The sequence below is a fragment of the Ursus arctos genome, unplaced genomic scaffold, assembly GCF_023065955.2.
Source record: "Ursus arctos isolate Adak ecotype North America unplaced genomic scaffold, UrsArc2.0 scaffold_14, whole genome shotgun sequence".
Taxonomy (NCBI): domain Eukaryota; kingdom Metazoa; phylum Chordata; class Mammalia; order Carnivora; family Ursidae; genus Ursus; species Ursus arctos.
Window position 1 is genome coordinate 12,324,575 of NW_026622808.1, and position 27,082 is coordinate 12,351,656.

Below are 27,082 nucleotides of genomic sequence, written 5' to 3' on the forward strand. Positions count from 1 at the left end.
AAAACCGCGTCCTGCCATGAATGTGAGACGTCTGTACACGCTTTACGTTTGTTATCCCTCAATTCTGAAGGTCTGACCCAAAATTAAAAAGTACCTCCCACGGAGACTTGCTACCTATAAAGAAAACATACATCACCCTGGCCCGCCTGTGGGTCTCCTCAATCGGGACCGCTGACGGCAACAGGACTTTACGCCCTCTCGGTTCTAGAGACTAAAGGTCCAAAATCAGGGTGTGGGCGCGGGCGCTGAAGGCTCCAGGGCAAGGCCCTCCCTCGAGTCCTCCAGCAGGGCGGTGGTGGCCCGAAACCCTCACAGGCACACACTCGTCTCCACCTCTGTCGTCACGTGCCTTCTCCTGTGTCTGTGTGTCCACATTTCTCTCTCTCTCTCTTTTTTAAGATTTTATTTATTTGACGGAGAGAGAGACAGCCAGCAAGAGAGGGAACACAAGCAGGGGGAGTGGGAGAGGAAGCAGCAGGCTCCCAGCAGAGGAGCCCGATGTGGGGCTCGACCCCAGAACGCCGGCATAACGCCCTGAGCCGAAGGCAGACGCTTAACGACTGAGCCACCCAGGCGCCCCAACACATTTCTCTCTTTTTAGGAGGATACCAGTCCTGTTAGATTTGCACAATCTGGGGCGCCTGGAGGGCTCCGTTGGCAAAGCACCCGACTCTTGATTTCGGCTCAGGTCGTGATCTCAGGGTTATGGGGTGGAGTCCTGCTTCTGGCTCCGCGCTCAGCAGGGAATCTGCTGGAGACTCTCTCCCTCTCCCTCTGCGTATCCACCTGCTTTCTCTCTCTCTAAAAAAACAGATTTATGGGGGCACCTGGGTGGCTCGGTCGTTAAGCGTCTGCCTTCAGCTCAGGGCATGATTCCCTGCGTTCTGGGATCGAGCCCCACGTCGGACTCCTCTGCTGGAAGCCTGCTTCTTCCTCTCCCACTCCCCCTGCTTGTGTTCCCTCTCTCGCTGGCTGTCTCTATCTCTGTCGAATAAATAAATAAAATCTTAAAAAAAAAAAAACAGATTTACGGCCCATCCTAACCTAGGATGGCCTCATTGTCACCAGATTACATCTGCAAAGACCCTATTTCCAAATAAAGTCACATTCTGAGGTTCCAGTGGACATGAATTTGGGGGAACACCATTCTTACCAATACGGCAAGTGACCCAAGTTTCCAGAACCTGTAACAGGCCTGGCATCCATCCCCGCCTCTCGCTTTGCTGAACGGGGAAGACAGCCTGCCCAGAATGCACAACCTGAACCCAATCGTGAGCTAACACCAGTCACACACAAGCCAAGAGACAGTACAAGAGCACAGCACACGCTCTCCCGAGAGCGGGGCGCCCCACTCTTAGCACCAGGAGTCTCACATGGATGCCAATGGTCCCAGGTCCCCAGGGACTTCAGAGCAACCTGCCAGGCACTCGTGTATGTGGGAAACCCTGTATGATCACCATGCCCCCAGCCTAACTCATTTCCCCCATAACACGGGGCAGTGGGGCAATTTTTGTTTACTTTCTAACTGTGGTAGAGTACACGAGATTCACCATCATAACCCTCGCATGAAGCACACTCACCCTGTCCTGCAGCCACCCCACCCTCCATCTCCAGAACGTTCCATCTCCCCACACAGAGACTCTGTCCCCAGGAAGCACGGACTCCGCACCCCCTGCCCCAGCCCTGGCTCCCACCAGCTCCTCTCTGTGTGGACGGGACGCCTCTGGGGGCCTCTGGGAGTGGGGTCCTGCGGGATGTGTCCTTCTCGGTCTGGCTGCTCTCACCTAGCCCGGCGTCCTCGGGGTCCGTCCACGTCATGGCCGGTGTCGGGGTCCGTCCACGTCATGGCCGGTGTCAGGGTCCATCCACGTCATGGCCGGTGTCAGGCTCCCTTCCGTTCTAGGGCCGGGGCATGTCCAGCGCATGGACGGACCCTGCCGTGTGTCCCCATCTGCAGGTGGACACCTGGGGTGCCTCCCCCCCCCTTGGCCGCTGTGACTCCTGCTGCCGTGAGCATGGCCCTGCAGGTGCCTGTTGGACTCCCTGCTTTCCCTTCTCTGGAGTGTGCCCCCAGGCGTGGATGACTGGGTCACAAGGCGAGTCTGTCTAACTTTTCGGGACGATCTTCACACACACTGAGTTCATGACACTCTCGTGCGTACTGACAGGAGACGTTACCCCGTGAGCTCAGACGTTACGGGAGCTGTGCGCTAGGTCGGAATATCACGCTGCCTACGGCATGGAGCTGTGGAGCGATGTCCTGTGTCTACAGCCGCAGTTCCGCCCTCGTCCCTTGTATCTGCAGGATCATGTCTACGCATCTAGGTACTGAAACAGCCTAACTCACTACGGGCTGCTGTCGCTGTGTGTCCCTTACTGCTGCTGTAAGGCACGGTATCAATTCTCCGGGGAAATCCATGTGCAGGGAGGCGCCATAGATGCGAAGTTCATTTCACGGCGGACGGTCACAAAATACCAGGTTTACACAAGTAGCGGTTAGTCCCCCAGGACTGCACGCAGTTGTCCTAAACCAGTGGTGCCCAACATTAATGGGTGTTGGAATCACCTGGAAATGTTGACTGCTGCCCCCCCCCCAGTCTCTGACTCAGCAGCTCTGCGGTGGAGCCCAAGAATGTGCATTTATAACAAGTTCCCAGATGTCTGGGCACCACACACCGTTCATCATTGGCTTAAGCCAATTTGGTAATCCCATCTCCCTTGCTATGAATGGATTTTGCCATTTGGGGCCAATGAGGTGGGGGGGGGAATGTTGAACAATCTCTTACAAAGAGAACTAAGGAAGGGATGGTCTTCTTTTCTTCCAGTGCCATGGTTGGATCACCATGTGATGCCTGGTACTGTGGCTGCCATTTTGTGACCATGAGGGCAGCTAAGCAAGCATGCTGAAGATGGCAGCACAAAAGGATGGAAAGACCTAGGTCTTTAGGGATGTTGTCAAGCCCCTGAATTAAGTCATCCTGGAGACATCCTACCCCTTGCCTTTGAGGAATAAGCTGCATTTCAGCTAAAAACATCTCTACTCAGTTAACCTCCCACAGTTCCCTTGCATATCACCAGCGTATGAAAACCACACTTCAGGAAAAACTGAGTGGCATGGAGTCCCAGTCATTTCAAGGACATGTGTCCAGGCTTGAGCTCCACTCCCTCCCCAGCCAGAGCCAGTCCACCTGGCCAGGGTCACTGTCTTTCTGTACCCCACGGCACCATGAGCAGAGCTGGGCACACAGTTAAAAACCTTCATTCATGGAGAGCTTGTCAGAGGGCGTGAGTGAGTGCACCTTAAAAAGCAGAGAGGTCTTGGGGCGCCTGGGTGGCTCCGTCGGTGACACGTCTGGCTTCAGCTCAGGTCATGATCCCAGGCTTCTGGGATTGAGACCCACATCGGGCTCCCTGCTCAGTGGGGAGCCTGCTTCTCCATCTGCCTCTGCCTGCTCCCTCTCTCTCACTCAACCTCTCAAATAGATAAATAAAATCTTTTTTAAAAATTTAAAAAGCAGAAAGTTCCTATCAGTGGAATTTTTGTAAAAGGAGAAGTCCAATGAGTCAAAATGGTATGAGTGGGAGGAAGATAGGATTGGTGTCCACAGAGCTTGATGCCAATTCTGTCTTGTCCACAGTGCGGGCTCCCTTCGTTAATAGCAAAATTTTGCTCAGACATCAACCCTTCAGAAAGGTCGGAAGATCAAGGACAGCTAGTGCTGAGCTGTCCCTAGGGCGAGCACGTGCCTCGGATGACCACCTGAATTTAATTCAAAATTAAGTAAAGTTGGGGCGCCTGGGTGGCTCACTCGTTAAGCGTCTGCCTTCAGCTCAGGTCATGATCCGGGTCATGATCCCAGGGTCCTGGGATCGAGTCCCACATTGGGCTCCCTGCTCAGTGGGGAGCCTGCTTCTCCCTCTCCCACTCCCCCCTGCTTGTGTTCCTCTCTCACCATCTCTCTCTCTCTGAAATCAATAAATAAAATCTTTAAAAAAAAGATTTCAAAAATTAAATTAAATTAACTAAAATTAAAATTTAGTTTTTTCATTGCACTAGCCACATTTCAAGGGCTCAGTGGCCCCATGGGGCTACCATAGTGGACAGCAGAGATCTAGAACATTCCACTGCCTCCGGAAGTTCTTCGGGCAGTGACGATCCTGGTTCACCACATAGCTGGTTTAGACAAAGTTCACGGGACACAAGTCTGGCCAGTGAGACATGAGAGGAAGCTGGCTGGGCATTTCTGGGAAAGATTCGCTTACTCAAGAAAGGACCACATGGGAACAAGGTTCTTTTCTGTAGGATGACGGGGCAGCCAGGAGAGGACCTGGTCTGAGAGGGAACTCACATCAAGGGTGGCATACTTGCCTCCTGGGGCAGCTGTCACCCCACAGACAGGGCAGCTTGGAACAACAGAAGCTTATTCTCTCACAGTCTAGAGATCGGAGGCCTGAGATCCAGGTGTTCAGGGTTTGACCACCCAGGGAAGGTCCTTCCTGCCTCCTCCAGCGCCTGGGGAAGCCCGCTGGCGGTCCTTGGTGTCCCTGGACGGGCAGCCAGGTCACTCCGTTCTCTGCCCCCCTCTTCACACAGCCCCCTTCTCCAGGCGTCCTCACGCAGCTTACAAGGACACGTTGGGTTTAGGGCCCACCCTACTCCCGCGTGACCTCGTCTCAATTAACTACATCCACAAAGACCCTGTTTCCAAACAAGATCACATTCACATCCAGGCGGATGTGAATTTGGGGGGACACTAGTCACCCCAACACAGATGAACAGAGCCCGGGTCCATGATGAGGTCACCGAGCTGCTGAGGTAAGCAGCCACAGAGCTGCCGTCCGGGGTCTCTTCTCATGTGAGACAATGGACATCCTTTACCTCAAAGCTCTGAGTTGGGTTTGGGGTGATGCAGCCAGAGGCACCCCGACCGCCACCAGCCTTACCAGGAGAGGTTCCGTGGGTTCCTGACTTGGCCGTGCCTCAGTGTCCTCATCTATACAATGGGTGGGCAACCTATTGTGAGGAGAATCCACACTGATCCACGCACAGTGCTGGACTGTGTGCCTAGAACTCAGACGCCACGTTCCCATCTCCGCTCGCCAGGGCTCTGTCTTCTCACCTCAAGCAGGGATCGTTCCGTGATGTCAGGAGGGAAGCCGGCCGACGTACCAGCTTCCTCTTGCTACTACAACTACCACAAATTGAACATAAATGTATTCCCCTATCGTTCGGGAGTCAGGAGCCTGACATGGGCCTCCCAGGGCTAAACCCAGGCGCGGGCAGGGCCGGTACCCCAGGGCCCAGGGAGACCCGGCTCCTGCCTCTTCCTGCCCCGTGGTGCCCCCTCCATCCTCACCGCCAGCAGCGCGGGGTCTGCCGTCTCTGGGACTCCCGCCCTCTGCCTCCCTCTCCTGAGGACCTCGTGAGGACGCTGGGCCCCCCGGGAGCCCAGGGTCACCCCCACCTCAGAGCCTTGACGAGGTCCCCTCTGCCGCGTGAGGGGACACGTCCCAGGTCCCGGGACCGGGACGGGGACGTCTCTGGGGTTGTCGGTCTGCCAGTCACCCTGGTATCTGGCAGATGGTGGTGAATTCTGGCTCTCTCTCGTGGGGGGAACTTTAGTTCCAGGCCTGGTGCTGGATTTCGACTCCGCATCTGTGGACACACTCTGCCTCTCTGTGCCACGGTTTCCCTAGCTTACAGAAATGGGGACAGTACAGCCCCTTTTGTAGTCCCAGGGTCCTAGTGTGAAAAGAGTCCTGCTCCGACCAGCTAATCCCGGTGTGACTGGGGTGTATCTGCCCCCTGCCCAACTTCATGCTGCCCTGCAAACCAGAGGGAGCTACCTGGCTCTCCCTATACCTGCCGCGACGTAGATGAGAGAGAGGCTTCCAGGCAGACACCGCAGAGGACTGAGACTGGTTCAGACCCGCAGGGCTCAGGTCAGGGCCCTTCATCTGTCAGAGACGCCCATGGGCTCCATCCCCACGGAAGTGTCCCTACTTCTCTCCACCCCCATGTTGCCCTGGTCCAGGTCATCTCTCCTTGCCCCCTCCTGGGTCTCTGTGTTGCCTTTCTGGCCCCACCCCCACCCCAGAAAGACCCTTTCAAAAACCCAAACTCCCCCCTTTGACCCCTGCTTAAAACCCTCTACACCCAAACTTGCCCACAAGTCTCTTATTTCTCTCCTTCTTCTCTCCATAAGCTCCAGGCACATGGCTCCCCTGCTGTTACCCAAACATGCCAAGCTCGTTCCCTGCCACTGGGCCTTTGCACCTGCTGCACCCCTGCCTGGAACTCTCTTTCCCCAGTTGTTTCGTGTCTGGGGCCTCAAGGCTTCAGGTCTCGGTCTAAATGTCACCTCCGGAGAGATGCCTTCCCCTACGACCCCTGCTGAAGTACCACCCAGTCTTACTCTGCCAACACTTTGTTGTGACCTGCCAAGATCTGCCATTTAGTTGTTCTCTTATTTACTGGCAGTGTCTCCCTCTAGAATCTAAGCCCTGGAGAAGCAGGGACCAGATCTTTCTCATTTCCCACCAGGTCGTCAGCGCCTGGCAGGATGGACGTGCATTCAGTATTGCCGCATTGACAAAAACGTCATGATCACGGGAATAACCCAACAGCCTGCACCCCACGGCGCAAGCATCTGAATTCTGAACAGTCTAACCCCCACCCCGCACCCACAGCCAAGGGGCAGACACGGCTTCCCCTGTGCTATGAAGTCCGTGGCACCATCCATGAAACACCCTTGCTACAAGGCCAATCCTGAACCCAGTCAACCCTGCAGACCCACTGCCAGGATTCAGGAAAAGAAAGGGCAAAGATCTAAGTTCAAAGACCCCACAAGAAAAGGGACAGATCCAGGATGTGGGGCAGCGTATGGCCCCGGCAAGTCCATGGTGGGGCCTGAGGCTCTAAACATCTCACAGGCTCCCCTGTGATCTGATGCTCAGACAGGTCTGAGGAACAGGGACACTCAAGGTGTGGACACTATTAGGGACACAGTACTTTCCTGGGGTCACCGTAAGAAAATACCACCAGCCAGACAGCTTACAAACACTGAAACGTATGCTCTCCCAGCTCTGGAGACCCAGGTGTAGGAAATCCAGCTGGAGGCAGGGCCACGTGCCCTCTGGAGGCTGTGGGGGAGGGTCCTTCCTGCCTCCTCCAGCTCCCGGGGCTGCAGAGCAGCAACCCTTGGGCCCCCAAGCCTGGGCCAGCATCCCTGCACCCTCTGCCTCTGTCCTCACATGGCTTCTCCCTGTGTGTCTGTGTCATTTCCCTCTTCTGACAGCCACACCAGCCTACTCCAGGACCACCTCATTTTAACTTGATTACGTCTACAAAGATCCTATTTCTAAAGACGACTGCATTTGTAGGTGCCCATGGACATGAATTTAGCAGGTGACACGACTCAACCCAGCCTGGGACAGGGGGGACAGGAGGTGTGGGGGACAGTGTAAAGGGAACAGACATGGAACCAAATGCAAACACATTAACTTGCAGGGTCCCGGTCCCAAAAAACCAGTTGAGGGGCGTGAATCCTGCCAGAGTTCGATGACATTTTGGAATCTCTGGTAATTTCTCCCAGGGAACAATGAGTTGCGGGTAAGAGCACGGCTATCCCGGAGCCGGGGCGGAAGCACTTAGCAGCGAGAGCGTCAGTCCGGAGAAACACCTTACTCCACTGCTTTACAGAGAACCCCACACAGGGACGGACATTCGAGCAGAGAAGGTAAAATGTTTACAGTCGTAGGTACAAGTACCCGGGTGCTCTATTCGTCCGACTCTTGCGTCTGTTTGAAAGGTTCACAATAAAGCACCAGGATAAAAGAAGGCCCCTCGCTTTACACCACATCCCCAGTCCCGCAGTCTCCCGTCCAATCCTGCGGTCTGGCTGGGCCCGTTTCCAGATACCCCTTCCCCGTGCCCCCCACCTTGGCCAAGGCCTCTGCAGGTTCCGACTCGGCGGTGCGCGAAGAAGCTTTAATGCGGGTCTGGGAAGTAGGATAGGCCCACCCACGTCCTCCCCCCACCGACGGCTCTCCCAACTCCAAAGGAGCCAGAGACTGTTTCACCTGCGCATGCGTGTCTCCCACCCACCTGCCGCCCTCTCCCCGCCCCTCCCCACGTGACGCCGTGAGAACCCTGACCCCAGCGCCTCCCGGTTGGGGGCCGCCAGCGCAGCGCAGGCTGAAGATGGGGGTCCGGGGTGGTGGGGAGAGAAGTAAGGATGGAGAAGAGACCCGGCTCTCAGAGTCCAGGCGGCTAAGAGAAGGGGGGAGGGGAGCCCCAAGCTGGGAGTCCGGGGAAGACGTGATCCCAGGGATCCCGGCCGGCGCACTCACCCGCACGATGTAGGAGACCCCGGGCCCCAGGACCCTGGCATCTGGGTGTAGCCAGCCGTGCGCCGGCTTGTGGATGAAGCTGCCTTTGCGGATCCACTCGTCGGCGGCGGCGTCCGGGGGCCCGGCCACCCCCCGCGCGCCCCGCGGTCCCCGGGCCCCGGCAGCCCGGCAGCGGCTGAGCGCGGGCAGCGGGCAAGGCACGGCGCAGCGCGGCTCGCAGGCGCCCAGCACCGCCGCCGCCAGCGCTGGGACGCCAGCCGGGCCGGCCGGCTCGGGCTGGGAGTCCGCGGCCCCCGCGCCCCCGGCTGTGCGCGCTGCCGCCGGGCCCCGGCCCAGGAAGCCCGCGGGGGCAGCGAACTTCCACTGCGGCATGCGCGGCAGCAGCGCGCAGAAGGTGGTGGGCGCCTCGGGCTCCGGGGGCGCAGGGGGTGCGGGGGGCGTGCGCCCGCCCGGACCCTGCGTCATGGCCGCGGTCGCCCGACCGAGCCCGACAGGGCGCTGCGCCTGGCGCGGAGGAGGCCCTCCCCTCGGTCCCTCTCCCTCCCGCTCCCTCCCCGCCCCCGGCCCGGTGATGTCATCCGCCCGGCCCAGCGCGCAGCCGCGGGGGGCTGCGCCCCTGGGACCCGGGCCCTGGGCGTACCGGCGCCTGCGGGGAGATTGGGGAAACTGAGGCCCACCGAGGGCATGCACGCTGCCTCGGATCCAGCAGCCAGGGAGGGAGCGACGTTTCCAACCCAAGATCGGGCAGCTACCCCAGCATCGCCCCCCAACAGTTGCCCAAATTCCTAGAAGGACAGAGGTGGGAGAGACAGAAATCACCTGCCTTCTCCCGTTTTTGACTGATGGGAAAACTGACGCCTGGAAAGGGGTGGGGACATGGTCAGGGAAGGAGAGAGCCCCAAACACTAAGGTCAGGCCCCTCCCTTCCCACTGTTAACAGCTGCAAGGTACTTGAAAATTATGTCCCGCTCGGTTTCCTAAGGAGGAAAGAGACCCAGAGAGAGGCTCTCTGCGGAGACTCGTGCCCAGGGGTGTGGGTTGGGCTGGCTGGGTCTGGGAGGGAGGAGCGAAGCCCAGTCCCCGTTCTGCTGTATTTTTTTTCCCCTGGGCTTCAGTTTCCCAGGCTGTAAGCCAGGGGCGCGAGCTGGAGGGTCTCGGGCTCCTCTTCCATTTCTGGGGAGCTCTGTCCGGCATCAACCCAACTGAACTCTTGAGCCTCGCCCTCCCCCAGCCTCTTTGTCCCCCACCCAGACCTCACAGGTTGATTCGTTCGGCACCGGGGGTCGAGAGGCCACGGTCACCCCAGGACCCAGGCTCCTGGCCTCAGTCTTGACCGAGCCTCCTTCCCCTCCCCCACCTGGGGTGGGGCTGACTGCCGGGAAACAAAAGGAGGGGGCCGGGGCGCGCGAGCAGGTGGGGAAGGAGGGGTGAGGCTGCCTGGAGCCGGATCGATAAATCAGAGAAATGAGATCACAGCCTGGCGGTCGCCCGCGAAGCCTGTGGAGGAGGCGGCGAAGCGGGGGAGGGACTCGCGGCGGATTGGCCGGCGTTGGGGTGGGGCGGGGGTCTGTGATGCTGCCGCAAGCCTGTCGCGCTGGGACGGCTCTGGCGCAACCGCAGGGTCGGGATGAGAGGGTATACAGCGGGCGTTGTCCTTTGGGTCTGCGGGGCGGGGGGCGGTGACGTTGTCGGGGTCTAGAGCCCCATCTGGATTTGTGTGTGTTGGGTGTCTCTACATACATGTGGACCGTATGAGAGTTGGCCTGTTTGCATATTGTGTGCAGATTCGAACATGGGTATGCATGTGAGGGGGGCATCTGGGTTCCCCTGAGGGGTGGGTGTGTGTATGTGTAGGGGCTCTGGTGTCTGTCCACCTAGTTGGGTAAAGGGGTGCGTGTTCGAGTTTGGCATTTCCAGGCTGGGGGAAAGGGATAGAGTAAGGGTCCTACACCTCAGGACCCCTCTGGGTCATGCCTGAGGCACCAGCCCTGGGCCATCTCTTGGTGGCAGTCGGTCCCTCCCAAGCTCCTGGGTTAGTGTCCTTCTGGGTCAGGGATTTATGAGGCCTGGGTTCATCACACGGGAGGCTCGGTCACATGACATCATCCATGCATTTCCCTCCTGTCCCTAGGAAAGAACGGCAGGAACAGAGCCAGAGCCCAATGGCCAAAATTCAAATCCTGGCATCAGAGGGACACAGGGGCGCATAGTGTGCCTTCAGGCAAGGGTCCAATCTCTCCAAAGCCCCATTTCCTCTCAGTACACATCAACTGCCCCCTGAGTTGCTGTGATGCTTGGATGGTCTTTACCAATACCTGAAACATGGTGGGCACCTACTAATGACGGAAAGTAGGACACATTAAACAAGGAATACATAATGCATCCCTCAAAACAGTTTCAACATTCCCTCTTCCAAGAAGCTTACCAGGCTTCTCCCATTCAAAGCCCTGGCTCTACCTCTGGCCTTACCCAGCCCTGGATCCCTCCTCTGGTCCCAGCCAGTCCCCCAGGGGCTGCAGAGTTGGGGGGTCTGGATCCTAAGAGCAGCATGTAAGTCTCCTTCCTTTGATGTGGACAGTGGATTAAATGAGCTCACGTGTGTGACGCTGACCGCTCTTGTGCCACAGGGAGATTTATTGGCAGGCAGCTAGGGGGAGGGCAGTCAGGTTCCTTCCAGCCTGATTTGTGGCTGGGACCAGGGCAGGTAGCTGTGCTTCCATGAGAAGCAGGGAAGAGCCCAAGTTTAGCAGAAACCCAAGCTGTGTTGGGGACCCAGGCCCTAGCACAGTGGACGCTGAGTTCTAGGACACAGGAAGCTCATCTCCAGCCAGCCGCTGGGGAGGGGTGGGGTTGTCCCTTTCTCTGCTTGGCCTGACTTGGCCTGGTGTGACCAGGAGGAAGAAACTGGGGCACTGGAAGGAAGCTCACCCTGCACAGGGCCACGGGGTCACAGCCTCCAGGGACCAAAGGAAGCAGGTGGCCTGGAAGGACCTCAGAGTTCAGAAAAAAGGAATGAAAGAGGCACCTGCCCCTTCTCCAAGCCCCCCCCCCCAGCCAAAGCCAGGCCCAGGAGGGGCCTGCTCACACCCCACTTGACAACATAGGTAAACTGAAGCTTGGTCCAGGGGCAGCTGGGGGTGCTGACCCCAAAGGTGTCAGGGCGCGGTGTCCACAGCCATGGTGGTAACCCGTTTGGAGTGGCGGATGCCCATGGTGAATGCCGGGGCCCTGGCTTTGGTCATGGTGACCTGCTCAGGTCTGTGGGTGCCAGGCCCAGGAGTCTCTTCCGGGGGGCGGGGGGCACGGGGCCGGCCCAGCATAGTGAAGGCAGGCCGGCGCTGACGGTAGGTGTTGGGGTCTGGGCTATCATACTGGCCAGGGCCTGGTATCTCAGCAGGGTCCTGAGGAGGGCGGGCGGGGGGTGTGCGGCCTGCCACCGTGTAGCTGGGGCTCCTCGGCTTAGTGAATATCTGGGAGCCCCAGAGGGAGGGCAGGGTATAGGTGTTAGGGGCAGGGGCTGAGGTGTCCTGGAGCTGTGGGCGCAGGCGGGAGCCCAGCGTGAAAGCCGGGGGCGTCCGCTGACGCACAGGGGCCACCTTCTCTGGGCTGTAGGCCCCGGGGCCTGGTGTCACCTCCAGACCTGTGAGAATGGGACAGGAGTGTTGGCAGGAGTCCTCACCAGCTCAAGGACCTTGCATGGCTCCCCATTGCCCCTATGTGTCCTGGAGCTCACAGCACTTCTCAAGCAGCCCTGAGTTATCTCTCCTGTTTCCCAGACCTCCCTATACAGTAGTCTCTTCCCTTTCTCTTTGTGGTTTTAGAGAGAGTGGGGCAGAGGGAGAGAGAGAATCTTAAGGAGTCTCCACACCCAGTTTGTGAGCCCGACGTAGGGCTCGATCTCAGGACCCTGAGATCATGGCCCGCGCCAAAATCAAGCGTCGGACCCTAACTGACTGCGCCACCCAGGCACCCCCACTCTGTTCTCTTTTAAGCCTCCGGGTCTTTGCCCACACTCGACCCTCTGCCACGTATACCTCCCATTTTCCCAACCCCACCTCCCAGGAGCTGCTTCTCATCCTTCCAGACAGTCCCAAAGCCCTCTCATTCCTGCTGCCTTTCCCACCCCCTCCTCCTAGGCAGAGCCCTCGCAGCCCTTCCAAGGACCTCCCCCCAGGCTTGGGTCTTCCCCTCCAGACATGGGCACAGTGAGGTGGGATGGTCTCCATCTGGACCTAACTCCACCACCAGACTGAGGTCTTATAAGAAGCAAGGGCATGTCAAATCTACTTCATCTCCTCAGCTTAATACGTGTTTGAATGAGTGAGTGAGTGGAAGGATGGGTGGTGAGTGGTTGGGTAAGGAGTGAATGAGTAGATGAATGGATCCATGGTTATGTAGATAGTTGGATCAATAGCTGAATTGTGGATGGATGGATAGATGGATGGATGGATGGATGGATGGATGGATGGAAGGATGGATCATGGAAGGATGGATAGATGGATCATTGAAGGATGGATAGATGGATCATGGAAGGATGGATGGATGGATGGGTGGCTGGATAGATGATGGGTGGCTGGATAAAATGGGTTGGTGGATTGTGGATGGATGAATGGATGGATGTGGATGGATGAATGTGGATGGATGGATCATGGGTGGGTGGAGGGATAGATGGATGGATAAATGGATTGATGGATGAATCAGTGGATTGATAAATGGATTGGATGATGAACAGGTGGATGGTTGAGTAGGTTGGTGAGTAGATAGGTGGGTGAATGGGTGGATAGATGAACTGATGGATCAGTGAGGGGATAAGCAAATGGGTGATATAGGTCAAAGATGAAAAGGTGGGTGGATAGGAGATGGAATCAGGTCATTAAATCAGGCACGTCAGGTGGAAGTGAGTTGTTTGGAGCCTGTGAAAGGGATTGCTGCATTTGCCACAGTCCCCACCGTGCCCTGTTGTCCCTGATGCCAAAGATGAGCCCCAGCTGCCTTCACAGCACCACATATGCACAGGGTCACTGTCGCCATGGCCCACTTCACACGGGTTCTCTCGGGCCCTCAGCCCTTCCTTGGAGCCCCTTGATTTTGTCATCCAAAGTCACTGAAGTTCCAGGAACTGGGTGATGGAAGGGGAAGGAGAGAGAGGACAGAGGCAGGACTCTGAAAGGGTAGGGTCCGTGAATCATGGAACATAACATCAAAAACTAAGGATATACTGTATGGTGACTAACATAATAAAATATTATTATTTAAAAAAATAAAATAAATGAAAGGGTAGGGTCCTTGTGGGGCAGCACTGATCAGATACTCACCCCGAGACTTGCCCCGACCCTGCATGGAGTAGGCAGGGGTGCAGCTTCGGCCAAACCGGGTGACTTTTGGGTCCAGGAAGTAGACAGGCCCAGGGCTGGTGTCCTGTGGAGATGCTGGGGGGAGCAGCCCAGGGTCCTAAGGGCCCCTCCAACGGCCCCCTCGACCCTGCTCAGTGCCCCTGGTCAATCCCAAGGCACTCCCACCCTCCAGACAGCCCCAGCCCCACCTGGGAGCACTGAGGTATGGCTGCCCTGACCGGGGAGCCCTGGGTCTCTGCCTCGACTTGGTCCTGACGAGCATTTCTGTGTCTTTGTGGTCACAGCTGTCCCACCCCTCAACCTCTCCTCTGCTGCAGACCAGGGAACCAGCTCGTGGGCTGGTTGGCACGGCAGTACGGCAAGACTAGCTAGACCCTGAGGAGGGCCCTCTGCGTGCTGCGCTCGTCCCTGGGTGGGACCTCGGGGGTCCCGGCACGGCCTCCGTGACCTGTCCTCAGCGGCGGGGCGAGAGGATGGAATGGCGCGGAGGTCCGTGGAGGGAGGCCCGGTGCGGGCACCTCACGGCTGGGACCAGTCGCTGTGACTGACGTCATCGCCAGGGCTGAGCCATAAACGCACAGGCCTCTGTGTGTTGCGGGTGGGACACGTGTTCACGGGGTGGTGTGCTGTGCGTTCCGCCGGCAGCCAAGCTGACGCACAAGCACGTCCCAGCTCAAGGGGTGTCCACCTCCAACAAGTCTTCCCCACTGGCCCCCCCATCCCTGGCTCCCCAGCCTGTCAGTCCCTCCACCCCAGGGCGTGTCCTGTGAGAACCCAGGTCGCCTGGGCCAGAGGCCAGAGGCGAAGCTCTTAACCCTGCTGGGGACAGACATGCTAATTCCCTCCTTTGCCTTCTGGGACCCCTTGGGGATTCTGGAGTTCTGTTTCAGCCTGGGCTGGGATTTTTGCTGATTCTGAAGGCTGAGGAGAAGCTGGGGCCTTGTGTGTCCGTCAGCCACCCCCCACCCCAGGGTATCATCCCTGTAAATCAAAGTCCTGGTGCGGGACCGCCCCAACCCTGGCGCAGTGGGGACCTCCACTGTAGAAAATGGGGCAATGGAGTCTGTGGGCGACCCTATGAATGGCACGGTGTTGCCAGAACAACAGCACTAACAGGGATGGGCCGCGAGCTGGGGCCATGGCCACCCACGTTAGCCACACTGACGGCACGGACCCTCGCTCACATCTTGACACAGCCGTTCAGGCCAGGGGAACGGTGAGTGACACTGAAGCGAGGACCCCGCTGACCGGGCCAGCCCCACCACCCGCTGCCTGTCCTCCGCATGGCAGAGATCATCACCCTGCCCTCTCCACAGCTGTCTGTGAGGAGCCCCGTCCTGCTGACAGAGAAACTGAAGCTAGGACCCCCGAGAAGCCCACTTCCGCTGAGCTGTCTAGACACCAGGCGCTAATCCTGGCTGGCTGACGTCTGCGGGCACCTGCCGGCTTCCCGCTGAGGACAGCTCTGTAAGGAGTAGCCATCACTGTTTGCAGAGGAGGACACGGCACGGAGCCGCGGAACTGCCCGTCCAGTGAGGCAGCAAGGAAGCCGTGAGGCCCAGAAGACACAGAAGACAGGCTCAGCAGCACGCTGCGTTCTGCCCTCCCTTCTCCTCCAAGGACACAGAGGAGACCGCCGCCTCCCCAGGGTCACTCCGCAAGCCAGGGGCGGGGCCACGGGGACACAGGAGGCTCCGAGGACCCCTCCACCACCCGCCCAGCCCCCACCCGCGCCAGATCTTACCAGGGCTGGGCCTCCAGAAGAGGGAGTAGGCCGGGCTGACGGCCCTGGTGCAGTCGTGGTTGAGGTAACCCACAGTGGACGGCAGGACGTACAAGCCTGGCCCCGAGCCTGCGACCAAAGCCCTCAGGTCACGGCCTGAGGCTCCGGATGCTGACACACTGGGGGAAACCCAGGGCCCAGCCCCTGAGCCCCCGCCTGGGCTGCCGGCCACCCTCCATGGCAGGAGCTGGGGGTGGGAGCCGCCCGCCCACAGGAGGCAAGTGAGTGAGGGGCATTGTGAGTCAAACCTGAGTCAAACGTAGGAGGGGCCACAGGGCCAGCAGTCTCTCCCTGCTTTAGGGCACACTGGGAGAACCGAGGCCCAGACACAGAGATGTGCTGTCACAGGTGGAGAAACCGAGGCCCAGACACAGAGATGTGCTGTCACAGGTGGGGAAACCGAGGCCCAGACACAGAGATGTGCTGTCACAGGTGGGGAAACCGAGGCCCAGACACAGAGATGCGCTGTCACAGGTGGGGAAATCGAGGCCCAGACACAGAGATGTGCTGTCGCAGGGGAAACCGAGGCCCAGACACAGAGATGTGTTGTCAGAGGTTGGGAAACCGAGGCCCAGACACAGAGATGTGCTGTCACAGGTGGGGAAACTGAGGCCCAGACACAGAGATGTGATGTCACAGGGGAAACCGAGGCCCAGACACAGAGATGCGCTGTCACAGGTGGGGAAACCGAGACTCAGACACAGAGATGTGCTGTCACAGGTGGGGAAACCGAGGCCCAGACACAGAGATGTGCTGTCACAGGTGGGGAAACCGAGGCCCAGACACAGAGATGCGCTGTCACAGGTGGGGAAACCGAGGCCCAGACACAGAGATGTGCTGTCACAGGTGGGGAAACCAAGGCCCAGACACAGAGACGCGCTGTCACAGGTGGGGAAACTGAGGCCCAGACACAGAGATTAGCTGTCACAGGTGGGGAAACCGAGGCTCAGACACAGAGATGTGCTGTCACAGGTGGGGAAACCGAGGCTCAGACACAGAGATGTGCTGTCACAGGTGGGGAAACCGAGGCCCAGACACAGAGATGTGCTGTCACTATTGCAGTGTTTGGTGGCCTCAGCAGGAAAGCTGGGGCCCCGGAGCCCAACTCCTGCTGTTTTGTTGCACACAGAGGGATGAGGCCGGGGCCCGGGGGCCCTCACCGAGAATGCACAGTCAGCGTCAGGGGTGGTGGGAACGGTCAGGCCCCTGAAGAACGTCCAGACTTTCAAGCTGCACACCCATCCCTTCTCTCCTTGCTGCTTTATGTTGTTCAAGGCACTCATCACTGACAGAGACACTACGGACTTATTTGTTTTGCCTCGCATCTGCCCCCCGCGAGCCTCTGCCACTGTCACCGCTGTAGCAGCAGCCCCTGCCAAGGCACCTGCCCATAAAATGCTCCGTTCTGTTGGGAGGAAGCACACACAAGGGCCGATGGAAATGCAACATTCACACCCATCCTACTGGGAGGAAAACTGAGGTTTGGGGAAGGGCAGGGACTTGTCAGAGCCTCCTACCTCCAGCTGGGCTCCCAGAACATTCCAGAAGCCACAGCGGAGCAAGGGAGAATAGAGCAGGACAAGCTCCCACCGCCACAGCCTCCCTCCTCCACAGGGAAGCCTACCATTCTCCAGGGTGGCCATCCCGCAGGACTTCCTCAAGCTGGTCTCCAGAACGTGGCACTCAGGGGCCCGCCAGCCCTGTGGTGCTGTGGTCAGCCGTGGGTCAGGGTTGCAGCTGAGGGTCCCCATGGTGAGCAGGTGAGGAGCTGCAAGGAGCACAGGGGCCAGGCAGCACCCGCGGCAGCTGCTCTGGGCCACAGGTCCTGGCACTGTCCTCAGTCCTTGCGGCTTGTGCTGGTGTTGGCAGAGGCCTGGCCTCACCACACCCACCCAGGGACCGCACAGACAATCCCTTGTCCCTCGGCAGAGAGTCTTGGGGCCCTGGCCCTAGCGGGCTGATCAGCGGACGCTGGCCTGGAAGTGGGGCCAGGATCAAGTGTCGGCCTGGTGGCTGGATGGTCCAGGAAAGAATCCGGTGTCAGCAGAGTGGGTCCCCAGGGAGCAGCCAACCTGGGCAGCCGGGGCGAGAGAAGGCTCCAGGGAGCCAAAGCCATAAACACGATATCTGCAGCCTTGTAGCAGAAGGGACTGGTGAAGTCTTGGGCAGTGTGGCCCCATTTCTACAGCTGGGGAAACTGAGGTGCAGCCCCAGGTCATACAGTGAGTTTGCCACTATACGGGAATTGCAAGTTCAGGCCAAGAAACTTGCCTATCTGCCTGCTTGCGTTCCTTCCCTCCTTCTTTCCTTCATCCAATAAGCACGTATTGAACACCTACTGCATACTAGGTTCTGTTTGGGTTGGCGGGGACACAAAGGAATAGACAGATAAAGATCTGATATTCTCAGGAGGGGACAAAGGAGGTAAATAGTGAATTAATAAATGAGCACATAAGGTGTTTAATGTGCTAGAAAACACAGAGCCAGGCCGGAAGCCCACAGTGGCAGTGCAGGTGCAGGCCAAGTGTTGGGGCAGGAGCACAGGTCATTGAATTGAGAAGGTGAAAGAAGAGCATGTCTTAGGGAATGGCTGTGCAAATGCCCTGGGGCAGAAGCAAGGATGGCAAGGAGGCAATAGTAGTCCTCCAGGATAACCCACTGCCTCCCAGAAGCCAACAGAGATTTACTCCCCAAATAGAGTTTATTTCTCTGCCTGCACTAAAGGCAACTGCTGTGTCAAGGGGCTCAGGGAAACCTGGCAGAGCAGAATTCAAACCCCTGTGTCTTCCACGTGTGGTGCTCTGTTTTCAGGCCGTTTTGCACTGCTATTTTTAACAGCTTTATTGAGTTAAAATTTACATACGATGCAATTCACTCCTCAATGTAATTTTAATACATTCTATAATTTTTTAACTTTTTAATCAAAATATTCATAAAATGAGTCTGAAATGTTTATATTTAAAAAGAAGGGGGGGAGAAGAAAGATCGTAAAACCAGTGACCTCAGTTTCCACCTTAAGAAACTAGAAAAAGAGGAGTAAGTGGAAGGAAGGAAATCAAAGACTTAACAGAATTGCATGAAATGGGAAACTGTATAAAGAATCAACAAAGCTTCACCCCTCAAAAGCTGGTTCTTTAAAACGATCAACAAATTTGATAACACTCAAGCTAGAATGACCAAAAAACAATGAGAAAGAACATAAATGACCAATATCAAGAATGGAAAAGAGACATCACTACAAACCCGCACACCTTAAAGGGACAGTACAGTCTATGTGAAGCTACCAACAGAAAAACCATCCTTTTTGAGCTCAGGCACTTTGTGCGCCTCACATCAGTTGATTATCTCAGCATCCCATTGAGGGAAATGCTGTTGCTAAACCTCATCTGTGGTCACAGATGGGGAAACTGAGGCTCAGAGAGGGGAGGTGACATGGGCAGGTCCCTGAGTAACTTAGCGGCAGAGCTACAAGTTGAATCCAGGACATTCCGACTCAGATCTTAGTTCAAAGCTTAGGGTCAAGGCTTCTCCCAGACTCTAATCCCAGCTCGCAGTCTGGGAGTGCTGAAAACCCACTGTGGACTCCTGCAGCCCCAAGGATAACATCCAAGCCCTCGCTGGCACACAAGGTCCTGCCAGGCACAGTCTTGTCCCTTTTTCCCTCTGCCCTCGGCTCCAGCCCTTCAATCCTCGTCACTCTACTCTAGTCACAGTAGCACTCCTACTCCTTGAAGCCACTCCGGCCGGTTCCCTCCTCAGGGTGCCTACCTCAGCTCCCTCCACCTGGGGTGCCTTGGCCAACAAACCAGCCCACAGTCAGCTCCATTGCCAGCCACCTGTGGGCCCCCCAAATTCTCTCCAAAAGCAGCACAAACTCCAGCACTGTGAACAGAACTGGGCATTGACAAGGGAGACAGGAGATAAATCCCCCCACGTCCTTCTCCTCCTGCCAATCAGTCTGTCCCACTGACCAAAACTGGCTGGAAGTGCAGGAGTCCATGGATACCACCACTGAGATCAGACTCCAGGACCCAGGACCAAGCAGAGAAAGGACCAGGGTCCTGGCTGGGGGGTGATCCTTCATCCAGGTTCTGGCCGGGACTCAGCCCTGACTGCCTCAGTTTCCCCACTGTGACATGAGAAGGAGCCAAGGGCTAATGCAGGGTGGGGAACAGACTGGAATGACTCCCTGAGCCTGAAGGGGAGGTCTTGGGGACCTCAAGATCCAGCAATATCGCCGGACCGAGCTTAGCCGCAGAGACCACCCCCCAGCCGGTCCTCCAACAGATCACACCAGCTTCTCTCTGTCAACTCCCTTTTGGCTCAGAGCTCCTCACCACTGCCAACTAACAGCATGTAAATGAGAAGCAATGAGCAAATGAGCCATGTTTTTAATCCAATCTGATTCATTGACAGAAGAGAGCAAATCAGCAAAATAGAACAAGGAAGCCTGGACTGGGATAGGGCACAAGGCTCCTGCCTCGGCAGTATGACACAGCCTGGGGCGGGGGGGGGGGGGGGCTTGTGAAGGACGGCAGGCTCTGGGCCTCAGTACCCCTGAAAGAGGCTGCGGGGACTGAGCTGATAGCATCCAATGCTCAGAATTATCAATCTGACCATCACTCATTTGTGTGCCCACTGTGTGCCCGGCACTGTTCAGGCACTGGGAACACAGGTGTGAACAAAGCACATTGACTCCCTTCTCACCCTTTTGTTGAGAGAGGCAAATGAGCGAGTGTGTTTTACATTACTTTAGAAGGCAAAGTAGTGTCATGGAGAAAAACCGAGGGCAAGGAGGGCTTGGACATGTGGGGAGTTTGCAGTGTGAAATGGAGTGGTCAGGGGAAGCCTCACTGAGAGGTGACATTCAAGAGAGACCTGAAGGAGGTGAGGAGGGAGCCAGGGGATGGTCTGGAGAGAAGGCACAGCAGGTGCAAAGGTCCTGAGCCTCAAGCACGCTTAGCATTCCAGAGGAACAGCGAGGACGCCCGTATTGGCTGGAGCGGAATGAGTGTTGGGGAGACAGAGGGAGCAAGTCCCACAGGGTCCCGGGAGAGGATTGGGGCCTTTACCCGGAGGGACTGGGAAGCCCTGAAGGGCTGCAGGCAGAGCACGGACCTGCCCGAATCGGTGCTCACCGGCGCCCTCTGGCGGCAGCGGGGGGGGGAACAGACGGTGGGTGGGAACAGACGGTGGGTAGAGGCGGGAGATGAGGAGGTAGGGGACTGCACTGGTCCTGGAGGGGTGGAGGGCGGTGAGGAGATGGAGGAGGTGGGGGGAGGTGATGGGGGAGATTGGGGGGAGATGGGGAGGAGGTGAGGGGAGTGGGGGGAGATGGGGAGGAAGTGAGGGGAGGGGAGGGGAGGTGGGGGGAGATGGGGGATGGAGGTGGGGGTGGAGGGGGTGGAGGGGGGTGGAGGGGGGAAGGAGGTGGGGGAGATTGGGGGAGATGGGGAGGAAGTGAGGGGAGGTGAGGGGAGGTGGGGGTAGATGGGGGATGGAGGTGGGGGAGGAGGTGGGGCAAGAGATGGGAGGAGATGGGGGAGTTAGGGGGACAGGGAGGGAGGCGGGGATGGGAAATGGTGGGGGAGAAGGGGGAGATTGGTGGGCTCCACCAGTTGGTGTTGGAGGAGGAGGTAACAAGCAGGTGGGTCCTGGATCTATTTTAAAACTAAAACCAGCAGGTTTTGTGGGCACATCTGATGTGGTGCCTCCAGAGAACAGGAAGGGAAACGCAGGTGTGGGGAGGAGATCGAGTTCAGTTTGGGAGCGGTGGGATGTGGCCTCTCCAGCGGATGGCTAGCCGTGCGGTCCGGGTTGTCGGCTGTCTGTGCCACATCACAAATCCCCCACACACGGTGGCTTAACAAACACCCATGTACGTGTCCCAGATTCTGAGGCCAGCAGTTAGGTCCTCTGCCCAGGCTGCATCGCTGGTGCCGGGCCGGGCTCCAGGCTGACTCGGGAGGCTCCAGTGGGGAGCAGTCCGCTTCCCAGCCCCCTCGGGCTGCTGCGGGATTTATTCCCTCGTGGTTGTAGGACTGGGAACCCCTTCCAACTGGCTTCTGGCCAGGTGGCCTCCTCACGCGGCTGCTTAGTTTGTCCAAGCTGGCAAAGGGAAAAGTCTCAGCGATACACGGATGGAGCTGGTATTATTCATAACAGTAAGAGTGAGCAGGGGTCCCTACCAAGGGCCCTGGCTCTTCCCTGTTCCACTCCCTCCGTTTCCTCCTGAATCCATTAGTTCCTTCTTCAGTCACTGCCCCCAGAGTCACTCATCTCCCTTCTTCCCCTGCAACCCATTTTCTGCACAAGGACCAAATGATCTTTTGATATCAAAAGTCACTCCTAGGGGCGCCTGGGTGGCTCAGTCGTTAAGCGTCTGCCTTCGGCTCAGGGCGTGATCCCAGCGTTCTGGGATCGAGCCCCACATGAGGCTCCTCCACTGGGAGCCTGCTTCTTCCTCTCCCACCCACCCCCTGCTGTGTTCCCTCTCTTGCTGGCTGTCTCTGTCAAATAAATAAATAAGATCTTAAAAAAAAAGTCACCCCTATATCCATGTTCTGCTTACACAACATTCCCCTGGCTCTCCCTGCGCCATGAACAAATCCAAACTTCTAACCTCGTCTATGTCTGCCTATGAGGGCAGGAACTGCACGTATTAGGCACCTACCATGTACCAGCCTCTGTGTAGGGAAACTCACACAGCCCACAAGAAACAGAAGGCAAAAGGCGTGTGCAATCTTGAATTTTCTAGCAGACATGTCAAAAAACAGACAAATTAATTTTAACGATATATTTTATTTAACTCAACAGAACCAAAATAGTATCATTTCAGTATACGAAAACTGTGGTTGAGACATTTTACATTCTTTTCTTCACGCTAAGCCTTCAAAATCGAAGGTGCATCTCGCACTCGTGGCACACCTCTGTTCAGAGCAGCCACCGTTCAAGTACTGAGCAGAGGACTCGACTGCTTTAGACAGAAGAGTTCCCTTCGTCTGCTGGTTCTCAGCCTAAGGCAATTTGGCCTCCCCGGGGACCCTGGACAATATCTGGGGATACTTTCAGTTGCCAAGACTGCGTGGGAAGGGTGCTCCTGACACCGTACGGGGGGGGGGGGGCAGGGATGCGGAGGGTAGTCGATGCAGAGGGCTGCGACCAGCATTCCTCCTCACAGATCAAGCACGCCATGTAGCCAGCACTGAGATCCCGGGACAGGATGCTTCCAGCCCCCAGAAGCCCCATCATGCCCCCGTCATCTCCCTGCTACCTTGTAACCACTGTCCTGACTTCACAAGTGAGGCTGTTCCCCCCCTTCTTTTCTGCTTTACATAAACGGAACCGTCCACTGCATTCTTACGAGGCCTCTTTCCCTGGACCTAGTGTCCACGATCCGCCCACTTGCTGGGTATGGCTGCAGACCACTCGTTTTCGTTGCTGAGTGTAATATTCCATCGCATGAAGAGAGCACACTATGGATGAGCTTCTAGGGAGTTTCCCTTCGAGGCTACTGCAAATAATGGCACAGCCTGTGCAAAGGTCCTGGGGAAGCACTGGGCTTGTGTGCTGAACAGTGAGGAGGCCCTTGTGGTTGAAGCAGTGTGAGGGGGAGCGAAAGAGGAGGAAAGGGTAGGGAGGGGATGAGGGCAGGGTGAAGAGGCAGGTGGTGGACTTGGGCTTTTACCCTGAGGGGGTGGGCGCCCTGAAGGGCTCTGGACAGAGGAGGAGTGAGGTCAGCTGTAAGAGAAAAGGAGTCAAGAGTGGCTACAAGGCTTTGACCTGAATCTCCTGAAGAATAGGTCTGAGGCTGAACCCAGAGAGGGGCCTGTTGGTTCCTTTAGATTATCGCCCATCCCTGCCACCCCCCTGCACGCAACATGCCAGCACACGCACATGCAGACCCATGCACAGGGAGGTACACAGAAGCAGCTGAGCCTGTTGTGTCCTGGAAGTCCAGAGTTAAGGGCACAACGAACGCCTACTGACTTGTGGGTGAAGGGGACCCTCACTGGCATTACTGCTGTCGGTCCAAGTTCCCACCATTCCTTTCTAAAATCATCTGGGGGCTGAAAGGGAGGATGTGCCCCCAGAAGGCTGGGGGGCTGGGGTTTGTTTGTTGGTGGTTTTTTTTTTTTTTTTAGACTTTATTTATTTGAGAGAGAGAGAGCACAAGCAGGAGGCAGACGCAGATGGACGTGGGGCCCGATCCCAGGACCCCGAGACCATGACCCGAGCGGAAGGCAGAAGCTTCACCGACTGAGCCACCAGGTGCCCCTGAAGGCTGGATGTATTGAGGGACCTGCTGTTTTCTGTCCCTGGCACACGGTCACAGCAGAGCAGTGTTCATAGGCTGCCCCCATCCAGTGTCAGCTGCAGCTCTGACCTCCCATCTGCCACAGTCTGTCACTTCCCATTTACTCCTGGGGTATCTGCAATCATCCTTTGTCCCTCTGCCAGGGACCAGCCCCCTGACTCAGACTCACGCGCCTCTGTGGCCGCCTGCCCCTTCGTTCCAAGGGGACTCTAACAAAGAAGACTTGTTCTCCACAAGACAAGAACACAGTGAACCTGCCAGGCTCCCCTCCTGTCTCCATCCGGGAAAGTGGCAGCTTTCCACACGGGACAGAGCAGGGGTGGGATCAGCTCTCGTGTTCTGCTGGGGACCCGACTACATGCCTGCCGAGTCCCCGTTTTGCAGATGCAAACACTGAGGTTCAGAGGAAGGCACGCTTGTATTCAGAGGACTGGAGGGCTGGGTAGACATCTGGGCGGGCTTTCCTGGAGCCTACAGAGTCCTACCCAACCAGGTCCTTTCTGTCCTCTCCGGCTTCATCCATCCCTCTGGAGCAGCCCTTCTGGCCTCTTTGCTTTCCTGGAGCACACCAGACAGCTCTAGGCTCAGGGCCTTTGCAGTCACTGTACCTTCTCCTCCCTGGTACGCCCTTTCCCACATAGATGCTTGCTAATTCTCTTCCGTTCCTCCAAGGCTTTGCTCAGGCCTCTCCATCTAAACAAATCTTCCTCGGCACACTTCCTCTACAACGTGGCATCTCCATGCTACCAGACCCTCTTCCATCTTACTTTTTCTTTCTCTCCCAGCATGTATCACCAGCAAGCGGAGTATACCGTTTACCCAGTGCACGGTGGTGGGCTGGAGTCTGTGAGAGCTGAGTGTTCATCTTGCTACGGTTTTGCGAGCTGACTGATGTCGTGTTGGTGGCTTGAAATCGGCCATGGTGGGTCTACACCACCGGGAGCAGCGCGCACCGCAGGTAGGCTTTTTACCCTGCGGAAGCCAGGATTCAACATTTATCACACACAGTGCTTACGGCCTCTGGTTCCTCCTGCCTCCGTTAGACTGTAAGCTCATTGGGGCAGGGGTCTGCCCATCTTGCTCTCTGCTGTCACCCTGGCATCCAGTAGGCACTCAATAAATACTTGTTAATCGAGTGATCCTCATCCCTGGCAACCGCTCTCGGACTTTGACATGGGGCCCCCGTGACGCACCATCCCTCGGCGTGACCCTGGCCCCTAGCACCACTTCGCCAGACCCCCAGAAACACCCTCCAGCCTTCAGATACATCCCTCCAGCTGCCTCGCAGCCGGATCCGACGCCGGGCAATAGGCCCCCGGCCCCTCGCAACTCCCGCCGTCGCGGGTAACGGGCAGACCTGGCTCTGCCTCCAGTCATTCCGCACGGATTCCCTGCCCGCCGGCTGCTCTCTGGGCTCCGGCACGCACGGCCCACCTCGCCGCCTCCCCGAGGCCGGTCCCAGGGCCGCACGACCCACACATCCGACCGCAGGGCCTCCCTTCTCCGGACCGTGCCCACCCCGGGGGTCGGGGGCCAGCACGGCGTCCTAGTCATTGGCTGTAAGAGTCGCACGGACGGCAGGCGCCCGGGGCGCGTAGCTGCTCCCGGCCCCTCGCGAGCTGCCGGGCCAGGATCCGCAAGGATGTGGGCCTCCGCCTGCGGGTCTGCGGCTCCGCGGGTCCGCAGCTCCGGGCCCGGGAGGTGCTGAGCCGCGCGCGGCCTTGTGGGAAACACCGCCCCGGGTCCGCGGCATGCCGGGAGTTGTAGTCCAGCGGCGCGGGGCGAGCGCGGGGGCCGCCGGGACTTGTGGGCCGCCGCGCGAGGATCTGCAGAGCCCGGCGGGAGGAGCAGACCTGGGCCGGGGCCCCAGCCGGCGCGGGGCTGCAGGATAGCGAGCGCGCTGCAGGGCCAGGGCCCCACTAGCGGCGAGAAGACGCGGCTGAATCGCAGCTAGGAAGATGGTCACCAAGGACGGCGGCGCCGAGAGCGCCCGAGCCCCTGCCCGCCCCTGACCCCCGGCACCAGCCCGATTCGGGACCCCACCTCCAACTCTAACCATACTGAGCACCCACAGCCCATCTGGACCTGCTGGGACTCCCAGCCTCAGCCTTGGACGCTGAACCCTGACGCCATTCCCTCCCCAGAACCCCAAACGCAGCGTGGTCCACCCAGGCCCCTGCCCCAGACACCCAGGATCAGCCCTGCAACCTCAGCGCCCCCCCCCCCCCCACACACACACGCTTCAGAGCTGCCCCGGGGACCTCGTTCAGAGCCGCTGCAGACCCTGCTCCGGGAAGAAGCTCCTTGGACAGAGAGCTTCCCTGAGGGGGTCCGTGCCCCCAGCCTCGGCGCCTCCTCCCTCCGCTGTCAGGCCTACTGGACCTCCAGCCTAGCCCCCATTCTTCCGGCAGCCTTACCCACGAGCGTTTCCCAACTCTGAAGTTTCCAGCGCCGCTGGCATTGGGGCTTGATTGTTCCCTGGGCATTGAGGGGGGGGGGGGTTGCGAAGCAGCGGCACCCATCCAGTCCCGGCCAGGAGCACCCCAGCTCTGACAACCACGTGTGTCCCCCAGACATCACCCAGTGTCTCCTAAGGCCAGGATGGCCCGGGTGAGAACCACTGTCCTAACCATTAAAACACCAGGGGTTCCCATATCTCAGCCTGGGACTAGGTGGAGGAGAGGGGAGCTCCCCACCTCAGGAAAGTACATTTTCATCCTGTGCTCAGGACAGGCAGCAAACCCAGCCCGAAGTCAAAGCTTCCCTAAATTAAAGCCTCGCTAAAATTCCCCAGAAACCACGTTGAAAAACGGGGGGGGGGGGGGGGAGTGGCATAAATAGGGGCTCCGGGCAGGCTCAGAGGGTGGAGAGTGTGACTGTGGTTCTTGGGGTTGTGAGTTCGAGCCCCATGCTGGTGGAGAGATTACTTAAAAATAAATGAAATCCGGATGCCTGGGTGGCTCAGTGGGTGAAGCGTCTGCCTTCGGCTCAGGTCATGATCCCAGGGTCCTGGGATTGAGTCCCACATCGGGCTCCCTACTTGGTGGGGAGCCTGCTTCTCCCTCTCCCTCTGCTGCTCCCCCTGCTTGTGGTCTCTCTCTCTATCAAATATGTAAATAAAATCTTTTTAAAATAAAAAAAAATTTAAATCTTTAAAAAGTGGCATAAATAAAATGAATTTTGTAAAACTTAAAATAAAACATATTTTAGTGTATCCAAAATGCAGTTGTTTCAATATGTAACCAATATTTAGTAACTATTGGGATGTGTGACATT

General features: G+C 57.7%; 2 protein-coding genes across 4 annotated transcripts in view; both read right to left on the bottom strand.

Moving 5' to 3' along the window:
- Positions 1–8,866, bottom strand: part of SHC2 (SHC adaptor protein 2) — a 29,650-nt gene extending 20,784 nt beyond the window's left edge. For all 3 annotated transcript variants that reach the window (XR_006408002.3, XM_026480823.4, XM_026480822.4), the window contains exon 1: positions 8,353–8,866. Coding sequence is in view for 2 of the 3 variants with exons in the window: in XM_026480823.4 (XP_026336608.3) it covers positions 8,353–8,817 (465 nt within the window). In the remaining variant the exon portion in view is untranslated. The remainder of the gene's footprint in view (positions 1–8,352) is intronic.
- A 2,641-nt stretch (positions 8,867–11,507) lies between these two features.
- CIMAP1D (CIMAP1 family member D) lies at positions 11,508–17,240 on the bottom strand. The gene is made up of 4 exons (XM_026480781.2): positions 17,114–17,240; positions 15,451–15,558; positions 13,668–13,781; positions 11,508–11,992 (listed from the first exon to the last, which is right to left on the bottom strand). Exons 1-4 carry the CDS (start codon positions 17,238–17,240, stop codon positions 11,508–11,510), a joined length of 834 nt encoding a protein of 277 aa, XP_026336566.2.
- Positions 17,241–27,082: the final 9,842 nt, after the last annotated feature.

Coding starts and splice junctions, on each gene's coding strand:
- CIMAP1D (XM_026480781.2), bottom strand. CDS start 17,240: ATGGGGACCCTCAGCTGCAACCCTGACCCACGGCTGACCACAGCACCA. Junction 13,782..15,450: donor CTTCTGGAGGCCCAGCCCTG/GTAAGATCTGGC, acceptor TGCTCCCCCCAG/CATCTCCACAGGACACCAGC. Junction 11,993..13,667: donor GGGTCGGGGCAAGTCTCGGG/GTGAGTATCTGA, acceptor CCATTCTCACAG/GTCTGGAGGTGACACCAGGC.